General features: G+C 32.3%; 1 protein-coding gene across 1 annotated transcript; it reads right to left on the bottom strand.

Moving 5' to 3' along the window:
* Positions 1–4,227: 4,227 nt before the first annotated feature.
* LOC144836036 (sodium-dependent serotonin transporter-like) lies at positions 4,228–15,317 on the bottom strand. The gene is made up of 12 exons (XM_078691208.1): positions 14,974–15,317; positions 13,433–13,567; positions 12,792–13,005; positions 12,351–12,489; positions 11,992–12,126; positions 11,592–11,695; positions 11,266–11,390; positions 10,882–10,994; positions 9,906–10,037; positions 7,439–7,639; positions 6,263–6,433; positions 4,228–4,987 (listed from the first exon to the last, which is right to left on the bottom strand). Exons 1-12 carry the CDS (start codon positions 15,260–15,262, stop codon positions 4,907–4,909), a joined length of 1,839 nt encoding a protein of 612 aa, XP_078547334.1. The 5' UTR covers positions 15,263–15,317; the 3' UTR covers positions 4,228–4,906.
* Between the last annotated feature and the right edge of the window lie 500 nt (positions 15,318–15,817).

The following is a 15,817-nucleotide window of genomic DNA, read 5'->3' as shown; positions in this document are numbered from 1 at the left end:
ATAGCGCCACCAATTCCTAAACTACTTCCAGCTGACAGTAGCCTACAGGTATATAGATATATTTGGTGGATTTGACAAATATTTTCGTCTAAATTTGGATACGGAAAAGTGGTCAACAGTTGAACAAATATGAAAACGAGATGAGAACGAGAAAATTGAGGTTAAAGGTTAATATATATATATATATATACCATTTTTTTGTTTTTTTTTTAGATAATTATGTAGTATAAAGTAGTACAATTAAACAATTTTCAAATATAGGGGCCTACCCAAATCAATTTTCACAATGAATTTTTCAAAAATATGTATTTTTAGGGGTAGCTTGTCTTAAAGATATATGTCCCCCTGAAAAACTAATTGTTACCATTTTTTTTTATTATTAAATAATATCATTTTAATGTAACATAATATGTATTCACTTTCAACAATCAGTATATTGCATCTAAAAAATGATTTACCTTAAAAAATAAATTTAAAGCAAAAATTAGTTGGCCTAAATGTCTGTCAGACAGTGGATTTTTGTTAAATGTAACATTTTATTTTGTCTTTTTATAAGTGAAATCATTGATTTTGTTTGTTTATTTGTTTTGATTATTTTGTTGTATGTTTTTAGTCGCGTGGACGCGACTCTATAGTTCACTATGTCGGTCGGTTGGTCGGTCTGTCTGTCGGTCTGTCTGTCTGTCTGTCGGTCCGGTATCACTATGCGTTTTATCGCTTTCTGAACTTATCTTGATATCAGTTTAATCTAGCTAAGTAAATTTTTCACAGAATATTCCTTATGGCCAGGAATCGATGTGGTTATGTTTTCACGGTGCGCAATAAAAAATTACGCGGTCTACGCACGATTTAACGAAATCACGTTTGTAATCATATCTTCACAACCATGAATCACAATTAAATAAAATTTGGTACTCATAAATTTCAGGGCATAAATCATCATAATAAATGGCAATACAATTACGCGCGTAGCGCATGTAACGCATGCGTACGCGCGCTTAAAATTTTCAAAATTTATTTTCGATGAAATAAGAGTACGTTTCAGACAATTGTAAGCGTTTACAAAATTGCCATGACTGCGCAGATTTTTGCGCGCGCACTGCGCGTTAAATGTTATTGCGCACTCTTTTTGCCCGATTTCTGTTTTCTTGACTTACTTAACTCGAAATTACGTTATACGAGCACGTCAAAAGTGACAGGCTACGCACGTGTAAATTAAAAAAATAAAAATGTTTTTAAACATTTCAACATTTTTAAACATGTTCAGTAATTTCGGTCAGTATAGTTCACTATGTCGGTCGGTCGGTCTGTCGGTCTGTCTGTCGGTCCGGTATCACTATGCATTGTAGCACGCGACTTAATGGCTGTTGGCCTTGTTACTCATTGGTTCTGTCTTCATCAAAGAGTCCAGTCTCATTTTTGTTGGTTTTATCGCGGATTCTACTTGTCACTGTCCCCCGTTTTTAGTAGTGTGGGCCATTATCTCTCTCTCTCCATTCCATTGTTTTGTTATTTGTATTGATTTTTCTGTAGTATTGTGATTTTATATCTATATTATATATAGAAGTTCTCCTTCTACTATAAAGTATTGGATGTCGTACTCGTAATTATGGTACGCCTTAATATATCTGTTCTCTTTTTGCCGTGTCAATGCTATCAATAATGGTGGATATTTATCGTATCATAATCAGTTTACTTTTAATAAATGTGTTGAAAGATATAATTATATTGAAGTTTTGATAGTTATCAATATAATATAATATAATATAATAGTATCAATAAACCAATTGTTTTATTTATTTCCCTGTTGGTGGCAGATTGACTTAAAATGAACGAACAAATATTATGTTTTTAACACCGATCAATCCATAATATTAAGAGGATGCATTGTACACTTTTGATTGTACCAAAATTGTTTATTCAGTAGATACAACACAATGTTGTTTTCTATCACACAAAAAAGACCAAACTATATCCATAGTTTATGGCATTGTGCAATGCATGGCAATTCTATGGTAATAATATTCAATTCTCCACATTCAGTTTATCGTGTATGTGTATTTGTTTGGCCTACATTGTATGCACCCTAATTTTTCCCTCAATATCACCACATTTCTATTGTTTGTACCATTTCAAAAACTTGTGCACAGATAAAAGCCAATTGTTACTTTTTAAATGGGGCCAGGGCCTAAAATATATATAGTATCGGATCTTTTGCATTGTTAAAGGCCTATTTCTAGTATTGTGATTAGGCCTATTGTAATAGTTTACGTCTTGACCACCCTCCTGTAGGCCTATGGTTCTGAATCATGGGCCATGTACCGTCACCACCTCCGACTCCTGAGCGCTTCCACCAACGTTGTCTTCGCACCATCATGAATATCTACTGGAGTGACTACATCCCCAACACCGAAGTCCTCAAGCTGATGTAACCAGTATTGAGTCCATGTTGATGAAGATATGCAGCTACGGCGGCGACGGGCAGGACACATCTCCAGACAAATAGCATTATACGGCGAACTATCTTCCGGTCATCGAAACATAGGAGGTCCAAAGAAAAGATTAAAAGATAACCTAAAGAAAAACCTAATTTCTGGTCACATTAACCATGTAACCAATGGTCCACTCAACCGTGTGGCCTGCGTCACACCACCCACCAAGCGGTCAACTCCTTCGAAAAACACACGCAGGATAGCCCTTGAAGAAAAAAGAAAGAGGAAAAATCGCAATGCTGAACCACAACCACAACCATTCCTCTGCAGCCGTTGTTTGACGGACATGCCTTTCTCGCATCTGACTTGTCAGCCACAAACGAGCCTTTGACAGACGCGGACAAACTCCTTTATAAAATCTTCGTTCGCGAAGCAAAGCCAAGAACGTCTTGGAGTAGGCCTATTGGTTTTTTAATTTTTTCTTTTATAATTTGTGTAACGAACTGTGCAATTTGTTTTTTCCTTTGGAATATCCTTTTAATTCGAGTCTTACTGTTGATTTTTAATTGCTTTATATGTTTATATTGTATGTATTTGTGTTACTCTGATTAATAAAGTAAATCAATCAATTTGTTGCATGCTACTTGTTTTCAATAACCAGTGATGAAGTAACCAACGGAACAATTTTACTTAATAAATAGAAAATATAAGAAATAATATATTTTAGTTCCGAGTATGTAGTGGCCTATGATGTATAGAATAACGTCAGTAAGCTAATAATTAAAACCATTTCAATAGTGGCATTATAGTTAGATCCTAATGAGCATTTAGAATAAAATAATCACCTATATGTAATAAATCTGGGAAAAACGCCGAACGTTTTACAATTCTTTAAGAAATTGATATCCGCGTCTGCTTTTGCGACCTTCTTGTTAAGTTTCTCAAACTGTCTAAGGTCCTGCTTAGTTACTGTACTAGTCGAGGCAAAGTCATTAATGATGTGGCCAAACTTCCGAACAGAAAGTAAAATTAACACGAATTTGATAGCAACATAAACACTTTTAATGTCAGACATGTTTCGTCGTATTCTTATACGACATCATCAGTGAAGTGAGCTATACGCATTTTCACTTGAGGTTTAAATAGGTTTGTTTGTGCATAACAGGTGTAAATAAATAAGTAGTATTAAAGAATCACCTATATATTGTTACTGTATAACATCTTTATTTCACTTTTATGTCGTTTAATAGAATATATATTTTTTAATCGCATTAGGCCTATAAAGTTTTGTTATAGATACCTTTATAATGTTTATATTGTATACATCTTTGTAATTATTTATCGCCTCGTATTGTTGGACCCTTATCGCTGTTTACTGTAGGTCACTTCCTTGAAATAATGATGAAATAAATATAATAAATTTTAAATTATATCGTCGCTTTTCTGTTAAAATCTCGTATCTCTATTTGAAAAAAAAATGCAAAAAGTCTCCTGTAAAAACATTTTTTGTAGCCTATTAAAACTTTTGAAAGAATTGCGACGATATCATATTTATAGTAATTACATGAGGGTATGTATTGGTGAAAATTGAGAGAATAATAGAAAATAAGGAATATTTCTGTTGTGGCCTAACTTACACCCATTATACGAAAGAGTAGAACATGAAAGTAATAGAGATATTCGATAGGAGCCAAACTAATCGACTCGACTAAAGCCATCAATCTCAGTTAAGTTGAATGCTTTGAAGTAGGTAAGTTGAAATACATTGTAAAACAATAACAAATAGTCGTGGCAATTAAAGTATATAGCTATTATATATTATACCAATAATAAGTAAACGATGAAGATGAGAACAAACTAAACGAACATCCCCTTCGTTATTATAGTTTCCATGACAACTCCACACAATTTGAAAATTTGTCAATGTCTCGTTCTTTTAATCAGTACTTGAGTATTTTTTTTCTTTCATGCTCTTTCAATTAATTCCTCTCAAGAAGACATATATACAGTAGCATGTATGATAATGTACCAGATATAGATGAACCCTAAAATGAAAGTCCACTGGGCCTAAGTATCGTAATATGCTACTCATGTTATCTAAAACATAGACATAGTAGGCCTTCAAACATGATTCTGTAAAGGGAGAAATACGTTTATAGTACATTTCTGTTTAACGTAAAAGTGTAGGAGAAGTCTACAAAATTTCCATTGTAAGAGTGAGAATTGTACGTCGTATAGGTCTAAATAAATTTACATTGCCTAGGTGATTAGCCTACATATGTATTAAGCTAACATAATTTCACAGTTGACAGTCATTTACCAAACAAACAATTTAAAACTATACTAAAACATCTTACAGTCTTAAACAAGTTTACATGAACGGTACAATTCTAAGCGCATAGGCCTACAGTTTCCAATTAAACCAATAGACGTTTCGTCGTCCAATTGCACTGTTCTTACTTAATATAATTTATTTATACCCTTGTTGAAATAGCTCCCTCATATTCATCCCTAAAATCTGGCACTTCCTCTGGTTTTAACGACTTCTTCAAACGCTGAAATAAAATAAGCAATACATCTTTTTTAAAGAAATTAACTTCAGTAATTGGGTAAATACACATGCCTATAAAGAGATGGAGAATCCATTATTAGCAATTCTGAAGCAAAGCAAAATTAGCACCATAAGTCATAATGTTAATCTGCTCAAATATTTATTTTTATGTAATGATTATGCTTATTGTATTAAGTTAGATCTCACAGCTAAATCAATATTTTTTCTATTTAAACTATTAATACTTTTTTAACGCTACATAGGTGGCTAATGTATGTTTTCATTTTGTCCATCTAAACTACTAATATACTGTCCTATAATAATATACAATACAATCTCAACAATATAATTGCTAATATTGAATCATGAAGCACTGTTAATATATTCTCTTTTGTATATACTATTATATAAAAAATGCAGAAACAATCAAAATATTTTGATTCATCTGGTTATGTTAAAATTAAACTATTCTTTAACAATTTCAACGATTAATTAACATAGAAATAAAACAATTCAATGGAAATTATGACAAATATATTTCTGTTTTTATTAATTTTTGGTGATGAAATTACGATACATTTTCATTACTTTACCGTCTAATGTTACTTATCATAACTTGTCCCTGTCCCTATTATTTACATGGTACTTAGTTGAAGCACCTATTTCTTGTATTGCAAATTGGAATATTTCTAGCTAAACGAAATGCGAGGAAATTGCATCGGAAATTAAGCATATTAAAATAGTAGTAGATATTACATGAACGTAATGCTGTCCTTATTGCAATGAGGTTCATTAATCTAGCAGAACTTCGATCGTTGAGTAAATCAAAAAGAAATTCAACTGTTAGGTCACGAGGTCAGACAATTAAAGTCCACTATTATGATTGTCATCGGAACAATTTAGGAAGTTTCATTTCTGTAATTTATGAAACTTTCTAATCACAGGTATAATTGTAATCATAGTTTTCAACCTTTGCTCTATTTTTTTCTGAATATTTCATTTTCTATCATAAGCGTGGTTGAATGTTCTTGAATAAATTTAAGGTCAAAACACAAGATGAGACATGGTTAATTATTATAAGGAGACTGTCTCTTCAAAGCTCAGTCTCTTGAATTATTATTGCGTTTGATTGTTTAAGTTTCAGTTCATACCACTTAATATATGTCTTTCTTTAATTCAATCGAATTTAATCTAATCAAAATAATAATAATAAATAATATAAGCCTAATTAAAGGCGAAGTTATGCATCGATAATAATTCAAAAAATGCATGGATATACCTTTAGTAATGTCGATCCATCTGTACGTAGTATCTTGTAAACCATAAATAATGGTATCCAGATGAGAGACGAAGCCATCATGCACCATCCTAGACCAATTGCCCACGTCGGATACACGTAACCATCGAATACCAGAGGTTTGTATTCGATTATGGCAAATATAACTATGAACTAGAATATAAATTAGTAAATGGAAGGTGCTTCAGTGCAGAACAGTGTTAAACGCAAACATTATTATTATATGCCTACATGATTTTCAGATGTGCCTATACCCGACCGATGAACGACTAATGAACATATTATAAAATGCAAAACTACCAGGCCTAGTAGGATCACTATATGTTTCGATTTTGGGTTTTGGATTATTAGGAACAGGTACAAAATAGGCCTCTGCATGTACATGTTGTACAGATCGAATAACAACTATAATGCTCGGAACATTGTTATTAATATAAAAGGTAGTTTTGTTTATTGTTTAGTATAAAATCTAAGCCGTTGCAACAGTATTTAAAAATATGCCACTTTTATGTAATGCCACTTTTACTGACTTTCAACAGGGCAATGTTTAAATTAGAATAGAATGTATGTATGTAAAATTGATTGTTCTTTTGGTTCATAGACCTATACTATTTTCTTCGCAAAAATGCCTAAAGTTTAGTCTATTTTACTGAATATCTTCACTAGAAAAATGTAACTTTTAGGAGACGGACTTTCTACTTCAACAACTGTCTGAAATAAGGTTTAACTACAATAGATCTTAAACGTGGGATCTAGCTTTTAAATATACGGAGCAGATTGTAATTCCAGAGATGAGTGTAATTAAATAATTCTTCTCTGGTTATACAGTGATTGGATATGTTTAGGTAGCCTGTTTAAAATGTAACAGTGGGAGGTACCAAAACATAATGAACTCGATAAGACACGTCCGACGATCGATGTTGTTCAGCAGTAGGCCCATAGCTTGCCAAATTATTCGATACAAATGTGTGTAATGTCGTTTGTAGCCTATTCCAACATTTACGTCATTAAACATTATATAAATGTTTTTTTAAAAACAGGGTATACAGATGTGTTTTTCTAATGTACAGGAAATTGTAGGCTAAACTTTGCTTGTTTGGAATAGTACACTCCTAATGAAAATATTCACTTTCTAATATCAATTATTATGATATTTACCGTAAGAACTGTTGGAGTCAAAAAGCACCAACAAATTGTCCAATAAACTCCTGGAGGTCTACCTAGCATAGACTTCACGTCAGCTTCAAATCGACGATTACCGTAAATCCAAGCCACGGCAATGGCCTCTAGTAACACGATTGCAAGTAGAGTTGAAGCAGCTCCATAAGCGTCTATCAACTGTATTACATATTGTCCACCCTGCCAATACAATCGTTATAATATTCATGATGGTATATTATTTCACAGTAATAAAAATTAATGATAAAATAAGTGGATTTGATATACTGTACACTTATAATGTAATATATTTGTGAAGAAGGATATTATATCGTATGTTATTAAATTTAAACATATGATAATATTAATAATAACAAAAGTAAATAATATTATTGGTAATAGTATAAGTACCCAAACTACCATGAGTAAAGAACTGAAAGCTAAGCAAAATAAAAAAGAATTTAATGAGAAATGAAAACAAAGATAAGGGATTAGATTTCAGTCGAGACTTAAAGGGCTCATTCAGGCTTGCCCGGAGTAAGTTGGCTTCATGAACCATTTATTATCGCTAACTTACCTGAGTAAAATAATTAAAGCATGAATCGCGCCTAAAGAGACCAAGAGGACGCATATAAGGAGCGTTCAGGCTTATTTACCCGGATAAGTTGGTTACACACCCACCAAAGTTAGCTATAATTGGTACATGAAACCAAGTCTGGTAAAGTCTGACCGAAGTGTTCCAGTTCTTCATAGTAGCGAAATAGAAGCCTAACGAAGGATCACCACAAGAAGACGGCTGCCGGGATAGTTGAAGAAGAGGTAGAGTACATGTGTATATCTAATTACGTAAGTATGATGTAGCGAGGGAAGACCATGAAGAGACTTATAAATAAAGAGGAGAAATTTAAAGTGTATTTGCAACTGCAAACTTAATAGGTAATTGTTGTAATGAATAAAAGGCCTAATGCTCAATAAAAATAATGAAAGATGTTCGTACTGCTTACATGGGCCTCTGAAATAGTTAACAGTATAGCTTCAAAAGTATCATGATGTTTAGGTATAATCTGAATTTCATGTTAACAATAGCAACGAGATTATTATTAAATAAAAGTAAATTGGGCTGCATGAAAGAATTGATTGAATGAGAATCAATATAGAGCCCTTGACTGGCCATTATTTGTATTCTGGGTAATGAAATAGATGTCTTAATCAATATTAACTAATTACACTATTAGACAGTGGTTTAGAATTGAATAGTGTTATTGTTTATTGTTGTTATTTGCGATAGCCTGAGTCCATTACTCAGAGACCATGGATGACTTCAATTAACTGTTTCTATACACATTCAATGAATGTATGGCTATACTGTGATAAAGCAATAAAGGAAAAAAGTCCTTCTTCGACCTAGTTCGACTAACCGTGTTTGTCTATTGCTTTGATTGTTTATGTAAGCTCAAATGTCGTAAATTTATATTTAATACAGGTCTCCTTCCAATTAAAGACTCCCTCCAATTAAAGACCAAAGACCACGGTTTGGATGGACCCAACTAAATTGTTTCCTTCAACCTTTACATTTTTCTTTAACAAAATAAAATCTACTATGAAATATAATGTTTAAAGTAATACATTTGTACGGTAGTGCAGCCATGGAAACCAACATGAGTACATGTATACCCTCACCCTGGGGGAGGGGGAGGGGGAGCAAGATTCTGACATTTAATTTCCATGCAAATAGGATCAACAGACCACATCTGTCCTGCAATTGGAACATTAGTTACAGTCAATTCTTGGACAGTCTACGAACTCACTATCATAGACAAATGCCATGACACGTCGACACATGTGATTTTTTTATCTATTTTCAATGTTTTATATATAATAACAAAATAATAGTTTACTGGGGTGTAGGTGAAAACCAACAGTTAGAAAAAACGTAGTCATCTTGTAATGCTGCCAATTAAAACGATACATTAATAAAAGATTGAAAAAAAAATGCAACAAATATAAAAACAATAACAAACAATAGTCTTAATTGTATTCATAGAACGTATAGGCCTAACATTCAGAAATATATTGTAACCATTGTAAGTATAACAATATAAATATGATTGTGCAATCAATAAAAAATATTGATGAAATTCATGTATAAAAGTCGTCATAAGTTATCTGTAAAATATTCATAGTTAAAAAAATGTTCCTTTGAACTGTGCTTATATCATGCCCATGTTGTATTAAAGCTCTGAATACACTATCAAACTAGTTTGACCAATTAAGTGTAAATGTGCCCAAATATGGTAGTGATTTGACGTCATTGCGTCCATGTGCACATCACAGTTTGTTGCCACACAGCTTGATAGTATAGACAGAGCTTAACGATACAGAGACATTCATGTGATGCAAATGTGATGGAATAGCCTACCACAGAACTGGATACTGGACAAATAAAAAATAAAACAAGTGTACGTACGTAAGTCACAGTTGGAAGTGCTCCAAGGAAAGAAAACGTCACCAGACCCAACACGAACAGTTCACGATGTTTACCGATTGATGTCGGGTATTCGTCGCTCCAAGCCGTGATGATCGATTCTAACCCACCAAACTGTGAACGATATCACTAAATAGTTAGTTTACGCCTACAACAGATTATCCAGCTTTAGTTCAAGATTTAAGAAAATGTTATTATAGGCCAAATATCCGTATAAATAAAATAAATATAGGCCTACAGATATGTGTGATGCTCGGCTTACTTCATGTTTTAAAAATGACACAAAATAACAATAAAACATCGAAACATCACAGACACATAAAAGGTAGCAATACACGTTTATTTAAAAAAAATATTATTTAGAACATTTTAGTAGCCACATTGAAAACAATAGTTTGATAAATTTCAATGAGTTTAAATTGGCAATAGAGAAGAAACAGAAAATTGAAATAGGCCTACATACAATATAATAAAAATAATGGATACAAATATGAATGTTTTTTAAGGTAAATGAGGAGAATCTGTCATAAGATTAGAAATAACAGGCTTTCAAAAGTTCCTTTCAGTTTAGTTGAGTCTACTTTCAGTTCTAGGTTGATAGGCATATACCGTACCTATAGGCCTATACCTTTTTAACATTACAGAATTGAACAAAATTCTCAAAAAATGATTTAAAAAAATGCTGAACGTGCAATTGAATCATTTAATAATAGATCCATTAATTGAATGTGCGGTAGAACTAATACCGAACGGCACGTAATGCAACATTAACGAATCAGATTGCACGGATACACTCAGGCGAAAAAAAAGAAATTTTCCAGATGCGTAAACGTTTATTCATAGTCTTTTATATTCTACAATTTTCTTTCAGTTTATTACTGTTTTTACAGTAAATTTAAACAAAGATATTGATTTGTTAACGTCTGACACGGTAAATTGTTATAAATGTTTTACTTACTGTACTGTCAAGTCCAAGATTAATCAACATTAGGAAGAACAGGATTGACCAAATACTGGATCCTCCAATTGTTGTTATAGCCTGAGGGTACACGATAAACACCAAACCTGGACCTAATGTTCAAATACACGGTAGTAATCAAACACATACAAGTATTACGATATGTATCCGTACTCAATCTTATATTATCGGTATATATATTACAACTGTTTTATCACAAGAGTTATGTTTAAGGTTAGACCTCTAAGTCGGGGTAGGGTAAGCTTTACAAAATTAAGTTATATTATCTTAATTCATGTATAATTAAGTAAGCAATTCTTTTCACTCGGTCCAATACCATTTTCTCGATTTTCTACAGCATCATGTTCGTGTAATTAATGTTACCTTCAGTCGCAACGTCCTCTATATCTACCCCTTGCATGTGTGCCATGTAGCCTAAGAAAGAGAACACCACAAATCCAGATACAAAACTCGTAAAACAATTAACAGCACTCGTCAGCAATGCGTCTCTGAAAATGGTAAAAAAGATCATAATTAATATGTTTTATACTATAACATTTGAATTGGGTCTGCGTTCAAAACCATATAAAAAATACTATCAAACAAAGTGAATGTTTCTCCTTTTCTACTTCATTTTTTACTTGTTGAATTGACCTTCTTTTGTGCAAACAATGTAAAATACATTAGATTAGTGGAATGTTATACCTTACCCATAACAGTTGTTTTTGGGTGGATTGTAACTTGCCAGAGCTAGCAAAACCCCAAACCCTGGGCCAAGTGAGAAGAATACCTGTGAAGCAGCATCCACCCACACCTATGAAAAAAGATTCGTAAAACCAACTATCTGAGTGTGCTGTATTGATAAAGAAAACAGCAAAAGCGAGAATCTGATACCGATCCGGCCTCCTTGTTCGCATTTGCCATATTAACTGTGTAAATATTACCATCATTTAAACTTCAATATTATTTTAGTTATTCAAATATAGAACAAATTTTGTTGCAGTAATTAATTAATACAATTAATAATTGATACATTATATTATCCGTTATTGATATTTTGTATACAAACTAATAATTATTACATGCAATTAAATATGCCTTGGTAATTACCCCAGCATTTAGTATAGAGTCCCATCGTGGCCGTAGGTAATACTCAAGTCCATTGGAAGCTCCATCAAGAGTCACCCCTCGTATCAGTAATACAAGAAGCGATACGTACGGAAAAGTTGCTGTTACCCAAACAACCTGTATTACAATAAAATTAAGCCTAACGGAAAGTGATAATAGTGAATAATATAAACACAAAAATACAAAAAAATCCTGGCGTAAAATTGAATGTATAACTTTAATAAAGAGTTAAAATTCGAAAGTCACCAAATGAAAAATGTAACTTTTCCGATTAAAAGTTTTCTACGATGATTATAAACTAAATAATAGCAGTATAACGATTAGGTTGATTAAAAACATACCTTTCCAGAACCTTTAATGCCTTTCCAAAGACAGAAATATACGATAACAAACACTAAGAGAAGGCATAACGCCAGATCCCACTTTACTCCACTTAGGTCACCAATGCCACTCGAATGATGTGCCCCCAAGACTTTGCGACTAAATCAAAAGCAGCAAATAAAATGTTAATAAAGTGTTCATTCAATCAAACTGTTGAGTGTCATGAAAAGTCTTCAAAAACATTATATTCATAAATAAATTCTAGTTTGAGAGAGAAAGAAAAAAGGACATTACATTAACCAAAGAAAGTATTTTGTAGTCATTTACAGATACGAAAACTTACCGCAAGTAAACCTACTTTAATGTCTCTTTAAATACCAATGTCATATTTCCGGACAGAATTAATTTTTCTAATTCATTCGCAAAATAACACAAAAATACCAATAAGAATGTCTACTTACACGAAATATTCCTCTGAAGGAGAAGTGAAATTTCTGTCCAATCCATTTGTCATTAAAGGATCTGCACAATTGTTAGTATTCCATGAATTACCACAGCTCGTCCATGGTAGATTGATTGTTAATGAATTGAACAAGTAATAAAATGACCAAGCTATCACTGTGTTGTAGTAGAATGATACGTACAGATTTATGACGCAGATGGAATAGCCGATTCCTAAAACAAGTAATAATGTTTTTAAGTGTGTGCATAATGTAGGCCTACGTTTGCATCTGGTAGAATATGTTGATGTTATGCTATATTTATTTTATAATTATGTCATGTTGGTACGACAATGATTTCGTTCTTGTAATAATCCGGCATTGACACTTAGGATACATAGGATTAGTAAAATAATATATGCATGGCAATACTTTGAACTTTATAGGTGTAACAATAATTCTGAGAATCTTAAAGGAGATGTTAAAGCAACACGCACGTTTTTGCATAAATAATGTGTTTTTTATAACCTACTGTTTAGAACAGAGTGATATGATTCACCCCACACAATTTACCCACTGAATTAATTATCATTATTCGTCAGTGAATAATGTGCTGTGTAATGAGTAACTATTCAATAATTTACCTCGCTAATAAACTTTACCTTTAAGAAGCGGACATATTCTCTTCCATATGGTGATCGATCCAGTTCGTTGAAATTGGCCAAGCGCTAATTCCAAATAAAATAGAGGTACTCCAGCTAAACATGCCATAGTGATATACGGAATCAGAAAAGCACCTTGAATTGAAATTGTAATCAATGTATATTTAAAGTAAAGAAATCAACTGGTTAATTTCAGAATCTTTTGGCAATTATCAACTGAAATTTACTGAAGTCAAATTTGCTAAGAAATGCTTAGGTAAAAACTGAAGATTTTTTACCAAATCTACGGAATTGACCTACCTGATTTACAAAAAATACATACAAAGAATATGTGTGTGATAGCAATGATTAATTATTGTTTTGATTATATTCAATAGACATTTTTTGTAACTGTATGGAGGAAAAAATCCAAAATAACGGCTGAATTATGAATTTGGAAGTGCAATTTTTTCTTTTATTCAATAACATAAAAAGCAAACTGAAACTAAAGTAACAGAAAAGAAATATTAATGTTCTGATTCTAAGAACAAAAAACATTGATAAAATCACATAATGTCATATATATATATAAGATGAGGGCGTATCAATTTGATCTCTGTTGCGCGTGCGTACAACTGAGGACTAGTGCTGTTCCGCCGTACCACGCCGAGAATGTTAAAGAGTCGTTATCCAATCGAGTTCGAACAATACCATGAAAGCCCCAGTGGTCTAATGGTTAGGACATCTGCATATCAAGCAGGCGGTCCGAGTTCGAGTCTCGGTTGGGGCGACTTTTTCTCATTCTCACAGATTTCCTCATCTTTATCGTTTCAAATTAATTAATTAAAATTTCAGTATATCACCGGGCGGTTTAGAATTAATGTTCTTTGCCTCTTGTGTTTATATATATATATATATATATAAACCAAACAAAAGTGAGAATAACAATGAAATAGTTATTATTATTAGAAATAATTGTATTAATCTGTTGAAGATGAAAGGAATTAATAGTGGTTAACGCCACAAAAGAGAAAAAAAAAACATAAAAAACAAACTGTACAGAACACAGCTAAATAAGACAAATAACGCTCACAATATGAAAGTATAGGCCTACACAGTAAAATAAAATAACAAAATTGATATAAAAAATGTCAACAATAACAAAATGTTAAAGCTTTCACATTAGCGGTCATATGCATCTGTTGGACAACTAATTGCATAAGTGCATGAGATGGAGAAGAATTTCAAACTCTCTGCACTGAAAATTCGTTGAACATTGGATTGATGTCCTACAGAGATATTGTACAATGCCCCCAAGGCAAGAATACAACGATTTGTTTCCACAAACGTTTCTACAATATTTATACTAAACAATAATATAATAATCGTTTTGTCTTTTATGAATGAACCCCATATTGATTAACGTATGCACAATACATCCATTTAAACATTACCAAATATTAAAATATAATAACTTTCACAATTAATTTCAAAGTGAACATGTTTATTTCCTCCAGGCCTTCATTTGTAACCTAATAAAACAAATTATAAACACGATTTACCTCCGCCATTTTTGTAGCAAATATAAGGAAATCTCCAAACATTTCCTAAATCAACTGCGAAACCAATTACAGATAAGAGGAAATCCACTTTCTTATTCCATGTTTGACGATTGGCGTGTTTCGCTCCTTTCCCATCTGTTTGCAATGTTACTTCGCTATTAAATACAGTTGACGTACTATTAAAACTCACATTACGTTTAATTCCGTTTGTTATTTCACTGTCATCACTACATGTAGGCCTATTATTTTGAATGCATCGACTTTTTTGAAAAGATATACAACTCCCCATTCTTTCTCTTTTTCAAACGCTCTGGTAGATGTAAAACCGATAGCCAACAATATAAAGCCAATACCAACTTCTCTATGCTCTTAAAATATAATACATTTCTTTTTATAGCATAATACGATTTGTCAAACTGTGAATACAATTATAGTATAATCATTATAAATTAATGTCAGATTTAAAGAACAAATAAAATGGTGATGTAGAATCATTCCACTAATTAGACTCCCATGACAATTAGATGAATCAATTATATAGCTCAATGAACTTAATTGATATATGTGTCAAGTACGGTACCAAATATTAATTGATTCCGTCTTATTCCAATTCCTTTTGTTTATGGTATTTTACTTTATGTGCGAAAATATAGCTTCATATGAATCGTTTATAATCATAGAATGTAATATCAGGTCAGTTAGTCAATTTAGCTAGGAACTAAGGCCTGGTACCAAACGAAATAAATTCATTTTTTTCTCAGTTACAGAATGCAAAAACAATGATTGATCTCTTTTTTGAGTGCAATATTTGACGGTAGGATTGCGTTGGCTCCCTCCTTTTCTT

This window comes from Antedon bifida, chromosome 2 (genome assembly GCF_963402885.1).
Source record: "Antedon bifida chromosome 2, ecAntBifi1.1, whole genome shotgun sequence".
NCBI classification, from domain to species: Eukaryota; Metazoa; Echinodermata; class Crinoidea; order Comatulida; family Antedonidae; genus Antedon; species Antedon bifida.
This window is presented reverse-complemented; position numbering and strand designations above follow the sequence as displayed.

Excerpts from the sequence above, each read along its gene's own strand:
- LOC144836036 (XM_078691208.1), bottom strand. The coding sequence starts at position 15,262 with ATGGGGAGTTGTATATCTTTTCAAAAAAGTCGATGCATTCAAAATAAT. Across the intron at positions 12,490-12,791 it reads CCTTCAGAGGAATATTTCGT|TCGCAAAGTCTTGGGGGCAC; the intron begins GTAAGTAGACAT and ends CTTTTGATTTAG. Across the intron at positions 4,988-6,262 it reads ATGGATCGACATTACTAAAG|CGTTTGAAGAAGTCGTTAAA; the intron begins GTATATCCATGC and ends ATTTTATTTCAG.